Source organism: Hippoglossus hippoglossus, chromosome 16 (assembly GCF_009819705.1).
Source record: "Hippoglossus hippoglossus isolate fHipHip1 chromosome 16, fHipHip1.pri, whole genome shotgun sequence".
Taxonomy (NCBI): Eukaryota; Metazoa; Chordata; class Actinopteri; order Pleuronectiformes; family Pleuronectidae; genus Hippoglossus; species Hippoglossus hippoglossus.
The window spans coordinates 23702307-23709399 of NC_047166.1; the positions used below are offsets into that span (position 1 = coordinate 23702307).

At 39.8% G+C, this 7093-nt stretch overlaps 1 protein-coding gene across 4 annotated transcripts; it reads left to right on the forward strand.

Annotated features, from left to right (window-relative positions):
• The first annotated feature begins 1019 nt into the window (after positions 1-1019).
• On the forward strand, positions 1020-5694 carry eny2 (ENY2 transcription and export complex 2 subunit). Of its 4 annotated transcripts, none has more exons than XM_034612021.1 (5): positions 1020-1118; positions 1415-1492; positions 3116-3186; positions 3393-3467; positions 5395-5694. In XM_034612021.1, exons 2-5 carry the CDS (start codon positions 1425-1427, stop codon positions 5466-5468), a joined length of 288 nt encoding a protein of 95 aa, XP_034467912.1. In that variant the 5' UTR covers positions 1020-1118; positions 1415-1424; the 3' UTR covers positions 5469-5694. The 4 variants fall into 4 exon arrangements, with proteins under 4 accessions (XP_034467912.1, XP_034467913.1, XP_034467916.1 ...); XM_034612022.1 differs by having other exon boundaries at positions 1049-1152; XM_034612025.1 differs by having other exon boundaries at positions 1103-1278.
• The last annotated feature ends 1399 nt before the right edge of the window (positions 5695-7093 follow it).

Here is a 7093-nt window from a genome sequence, read left to right on the forward strand (position 1 = left end):
GACTTTTCACGACTGGCCTTACCCTGTGTAGGTATTTGGCTGTGGCTGATTTCCTTGCGGCCTCCTCATGGTTTCAATCTGCCTGTGGAATCTCAAGGTATTTGTAGCTGTCCTGTTGCCTTTGGGTAGGTTAATCATCTTGCCTCTCTTTTTATACCACATATATCATTTTAACTCAAGTGACAGGCTGAACGTCTGATAAGCCCCCTCTGTAATGACACAGAGCCTCAAATGATGCCTTTGTTCTCATAATATTGTGACTTTATTATTGTAAAATACAGCTTTATTCTTTGAAATTGTAGTATTATATCTTGTAATATCACAACCTATATATATGTAGTGTTATAATAATGTAGTACAATATAAAAATGTGAACTAATGCTTATAACATTTCCGTAATCTATTATACCTTTTTCCTGTTACACATCAGATTTTAATCATTTTAACCTTACATCAAATTAATCATTTATTCATTTGATTATTCATTTGGCGGCTGTGGCTGAGGGGTAGAGCGGTCGTTCTCCAACCTGAAGGTCGGCAGTTAGATCCCCAGTCTTCCCCATCTGCATGCCGAAGTGTCCTTGGGCAAGATGCTGAACCCCGAATTGCCCCTCATAGAACAACAAAGTGCTGCTAATAGATGCACTGTATGAATGTGTGTGTGAATGGGTGAATGTAAAACTGTACTGTAAAGAGCTTTGAGTGGTCATCAAGACTAGAAAAGCGCTATATAAATACAAAACCATTTACCATTTACTTTTTGCGTGAAGTTGTGATGTTGCTTAAGATAATTTTTTTTTTACCTTTTAATCATTTAGGTGAAAACCTACTTATTGGTTGAATAAAAAGGCCCTTAATATAAATGCAGGATAGCAATAACGTAATCATGTGACATTGGGGTTTTGAAATATTAAGGAGGATAGAGATCAAAGTGCTACAGGACTGACCGATCAGGCTCCATTTATTCATCAACACCGCCGCTGTGTGGCTGACCAGAGTATTGCATGCAAGACGACTATAGGAACTATTGTACACAGCAGTGTTTCCCCCCGGAACCTAATCTGTGACGGTGAGCTCAGTCAGATCAGCAGCTCTGCTGTCGATGACGACACGTCGAGGTCAGTTCATTCAGAAACTTTGCCCGCAACTTCAATAAGTCGCGTGTAGTGACGTCATGCGGTGCTTTGTCGTCATCGGCACTTAACGACAACTTCCAGTGAAGTTGTTTTTCGTGTACGACGCAGTGAGTGCGTGACGTGTGGTGCAACGCTGAGAGGTGTAAGTTCATACTGAGACTGTAGCTTAGCATGTTAGCACGGAGGACACTGCTGCTCAACGAGTTAAAGACGGGTTTTCATGTGGCGTAAACATTTGGTGTTGTTTATGGTGCGTGTGTGTGTGTGTGTGCGTGCAGGTGACAGACCATGAGCAAAGAGTCCAGAATGAAAGCCTCAGTAAACCAGAAGCTGACAGAGATGGGCGAACGAGAGAGGTGAGACATACAATGACAAAGAGCTGTTCAACAAGTGAGCTGCTGGAAGTCTTAAATAGAGTCAACACTTTGACTAGTTTCTGTTATTTCACATGGATTTAATGACATTGGGGTCCCTCAAAGGGAAATAAAATCTGAGGTCTGGAGATTTATATAACAAGAAAAAAAGTCATAGCCAGAAAAGAGGTTGTGATCTTAGGAGAGAAAACAAATCTATATTTCAAAGAATAAAGTCGTACTTTTGCAATAATAAAGTCGCAATATTATGAGAGTAAAGTCATAATTTTAGGCTCCGTGTCCTTCCTGAGGGGGGGGATATCAGAAGTTCAGCCTGTCACCTGAATGAGAAATGTGGAGCACTTGAAAAATAATATCATCCATGTCGTTTAAAGCCCCTACAAGGAGTTTTTAACTGGTTATGAAACGCTCTTATTTTAATGTTGCTCCCTCTTTCTGACCTACAACAGCAAATGAGACAATTAGGGAGAAACTTGACTTTTTCTATAAACTGTTCTCAATGTCTCTGGTCGGGACGGATTAGTCTCAGGTCAGAGTAGTGATATACAGCAGTCAGGCTGGAAAAGCCTGGAAAAGCCTGTGTTCAGGCGGAGGGAGAGGAAACAGGAGGTGGGGGTTCCTCGCTAGGCTAAAGGCTAACCCGTACAGACCAGCACTCCAGTCAGTTCCTCACCAACTCCACGTCTCTTACAAACAAGAAGAGTGACATCAGAATAACAACTACAATCCCTATGCATCCCGCAAACAGCTGTGTGTAATGGTGTGGTTTGATATTCCAGCCAACTTTAAGCCTCTATACATTGAGTGACTTACTTGGTATTGTCTCAGGTGGGATGTTCCATTTGTCCACAATTAGAGGAGGGGGGGGAGTATGGATATATTTAATCCACCTTGTCCCCTGGTCACTTTGGTACGTGTGCCAAGGAATCTCAGTCTGCATTTGGAGCTGAGGGAGGCAATGGTCTGAGAAGAGGATGTAAACTGATTACAGTAAAACTCGTTATAGTAAAAACAATCTAAAGAGAGCTGCGGTGTCGTGGTGTTTTCTTGGTGTGTGTCCTGAACTTGCTACATGTGTCTTTTACATGTTACCGTGGAAACACTACCACTTGTGTCCACAGAGGCGCCAAAATCAATGAAAATGAAAAGTTCCTTGTAGGAGCTTTAATTGAAACAAAGTTGGATGGCTATTTGTGACAGTTTCAAATGAAATAGTCAACTGTTTATTATGTGAATAACAGTTTCAGTAAAAAACTAGTATCATTGAATGACCCGGAACACACATTAGGAGTCATGTTTTTTGACAAATATGCATTAACATGAGCCACAGTCCTTCACTTACTAATCATGTAAGAAATTAGGATCATGTGATAAATTCAAGACAAAAATCCCTTTTAATTTTAAATGTAATAAACATTGAAAACGTAAAAAAATGATCAGTGCTGAAAAATTCCGGCCTTCGGCTGAAACCCCTGGTGTGTGTACTGATATTGGAATCATACCGGAGAGAGGCACTTTTATGTTTTTATTGATAGTTGATATCGCAGAGGGCAGAGATGTGCCTGTGCTGCCATGTTCTCATATGTCCCTGCATCTTATCGACAGACTGAAGGAGTTACTGAGAGCTAAGCTCACTGAGTGTGGGTGGAAGGACCAGATGAAGGCTCACTGCAAAGGTAAACCTTCAGTACTGTTGTTAAAACACAAGGTTCATGTTCTTCCTGAGTTTTCACAGTTCTTTAAACTTATCTAAAAGGACATATTCATCTATATATTCACATTTTACTTTTACTTTCTGGTTTTTCTCTCTTGTGCTGTTGACCCAGTGTTTTCATAGTGATTTTTAAACATTGTTACATTCTCTTCTACATATATTTTGCAGAAGTGATCAAAGAGAAGGGCTTGGAGCATGTCACTGTGGAGGACCTGATGGTAGAGATCACTCCTAAAGGAAGAGGTAACCGCAGCTTGTATTAGTATAAAGAATTAAAGGTACAACAGTTCCCCAAAAAATGAAGCCAAATCCTCTCAATCGCACCCTGTCAAAATGCATTTCCTGAAAAGTCCTCTCTTCTTCTCAAAACAGTAAACACAAACTCCACAATTAAAGCTACACACATTAAACCTTTGACTTGTCTTGCAAAAATCAAACAATCGATTCAAAACTATTTTATCTAACATACAGTTGTCAGATAACATACAAATCAAATTACCTATCAATCATTACACATTACATAAATAATGCAAAACACAATTTTTGCACATTTCTGCACTTATGAAAACTTAAATGTAAACAAGAAAACCTGCAGCTAAAACAAAATCAGCATCATGCCTCTAAGCCGGGTTAGACCACAGAACTTCAGCACAGGCAATCCTCTCCCTTGCTAAGAAACAGGTGAATCCTTTGCTCGGCAGAATCCAGTCTTGAATAGATTCAAGACGCTGCATTGACCTGAGGAGATTTTCCTGCGTATCGGGGTTTCAGCCATACACTCTCCACTGTCGTGCTGAGAAAGGTTTAGGAAGGAAGAGTATGGTGGAAGGCAAACATAAAGAAAATGCAGGTTATTAATAAACCATTCAAATATTTTTTGAACAGACGTCCCGAATGACAACATAAACAAGTTGCTCTGCCTGCTCATGTCTGAGCAAAGCATCATGCAGACCAGTGGTCACCAACCTTTCAGAGCCCAAGATCACTTTTTCATTCAAAACATAAGCCCACCCTGATATCTACCAAAAAAACCACTTAGAGGGTCATATTTATAATTTTTTGCAATTTCTGTTAAAGGCTAAATGTACGAGCATAAATATACACAAAGAAAGGCAGTTCTGAAAGTGCAGAAAGTGTTGCAACCGTATATATATTTTTGTGACATAAATTCAACAGATAAACATTAAAACTCAGGTGAAGGATCATTTTCTCTGTTTATTCTGCAGTGAACCAATGTTTATCTGTCTATGTCACAAACGTATTTACAACACTTCCCAAACCCCTTTCAAAGTAAAAGCCCACCATCCATTTGTTCCAACGGGGCTTTGATTGTTATGGACAGACCGGAAGATGCACGTCTTCATACCGTCGAGTCCTGACATTTACTTTAGTACATAATCCAACTTGTATTGAAGGAAAATGCAGGAGATAAACCTGCAGCCAGTAGCGAACACACAGCGCGTGCGAACAACAGGCAACCGACACACAACTGATCTGTGAGTCCAGAGAGTCACAGCGATCGACGGTGAAGGTTTTAGAGGTCGACCGATAGATCGCGATCGACGGGTTGGCAACCACTGATGTAGACCATCCAGAAATGTTAGAAGACAGTCAGTGTGTGGTCCGAACATGATTGGACACTTTGAGTCTCAGAGTGTTAACGATGACAACAGGGTGTCAGTTGTGTTTAACCTTTGGAGCTTTAGTGTGTCGTCCTGGGTCAAAGTGCACCACACTGCTAAATGTGTGTAGTGAATGAGAATGTGCAAAAGGTGAGCAGTGTTAAAAATGTTTCCAACTGCTGACAGTTTTGTTGAGAAAATGGGGTTTAGTGTTTTGGAAATTCATAAAAACTGAAATGCTATGAAACGTCATGATTGACAGCTGAGACTGACTTGTGATTGGTAGAGTGCCTGTATTGGTGGGACCGTGATATTGCAGCTCCACACCACGATCACTACTGCGCTGACTCTAAATGAAGTGCAGGGTTGCAGAGTTCGTATCCTGGACATTTTAGCTCCATTTCTGCACAACAGAAGAAAGTGGAGATGTGTCGTCCATCTTTATAAACAGTCTATGGCTTAGACACAGAAGCGTTACAGTACCACACTTTGTTCTGTATTTGTGCCAAAGAATGAGTCCTAGTCACTGATTTCTTTTTTTCTTGCAGCCTTGGTGCCAGACAGCGTCAAGAAGGAGCTTCTCCATAGAATAAGAGCCTTTTTAGCTCAGCACGCCACATAATTCAGATTTTTACCATTTGTCATTTTAATCAGACCACTTGCCTTTACTTTGAATTAATAGATTTACTTGAATTTTCAGCGACATTACAGTACTGACACACACTTGGCTATTTTGGAGTGTGTTTTTTCTGTGGCTACAGTTATCACATGTTTGTAACTGCACTTACCTTGCACATTCAGATGACCTTTGTATATGAGAAATAAAGTTTTTGATTTGTTGGATTTGAGAGGACAAAGTGATTTATTTCCTAACAAGGGTGTCAGGATAAGATGAGGTGATAAAGCAGACATGAGGTGAAGTATTTGACCCTGTCCTGTATAGAAAAAATTGAAACAGTTGCAGCTGTGCAGATGTACGATAATGTATTTGAAGAGCATTTTAGTTTTTCTGGATTCTGGATTTCTTGTCCCCGTTAGTGGTTTTTATATTTAATAGGCATTTTTATTGAAAGGGCATTTTTATTGAATTTAGTCTATGCAGTGAACACTTACTGACCTTAAAACGTTTAAGTGTTTAACATGATACCTACAGTATGTCCTGCAACATCTTGTTTCCAGCAGTGCAATATGTACTCTGATCCTTCACTTAGGTTAAAGTAGCAATACCACACTGGGCCCGAAATAGCCCCATGTGTGTTGTGTCATTCTATTACATTATACTGGATTTTGTGTGAGTGTGTGTGACTGAGTGCTTGGTCTTGGTATTACTCATGTTGTGGGGACCACAGTCTGTTCATATAGGCTTATGATGGTGACTTATCTTCATTTTAGGGACAGAAAGCAAGTCACCATAATGTAAACTATTAAAGTTTATTTTGGAGACATGTTTTATACGTTTGTATATGTTTTATAATTGTGTAAGGTATTGGCCTTTACCATATTAAGTGCTTTGAGATAATGTATGTTATGATTATTGAGTTTTAAGGTTAGAATTAGGTTAGATGTATGGAACAGCCTTCTTACAAGACAATTCCTAAAAATGAAAAAAGCAACTCAGAAATACAAAAATATACCTCATGACAGCTATAAATTTTCCTTGGATAAATTAACATTAAAAAGGAGACATGTGCTTCAGGGTGGTCCCTTCAGGCCGTTTGCTGTCAGGTCAAAGTCAGAGGGAAGAAAACACATGTAGCTGCTGTGTGTCATTGATGACAAGCATCATGGCGGCTGTGAGGAGAAAAGTAGATACATATTGTTGTGCTTTCCTTAAAAAGTGGTAGACATACCAGTGGGCCTAGTTTGCAGGAATATGGTTGCAATGATGAAAAAGAATAATCTCAAACATTACTACATGCAGCTAAACAAATCATCTTGGATTAAAATAAATCCTCTTCCGTGGAGCTATGGTTGTCAACAAGCAATTTATATCACAAGATGCATTCTGGCAGCAACAATGTTCTGCAGGTAAGTTTTGTGTTGAGTCAGCTGATATCTAAGACGAGAAATCGTATTCAGAGAGAGAATATGTGAAAGGCTGTGTTGTTGCTGCTGTGGAGCTGTGCAACTAAAGTGAAAGAGTTCTTAAGTCTCTTGGAACGGTCGCAGAAGGGATCAGTGATATGGCACAGGATAATGGAACAAAGTATTTCTCTCTTGTCTGTGCTGGAACTGACCATCTAGCCA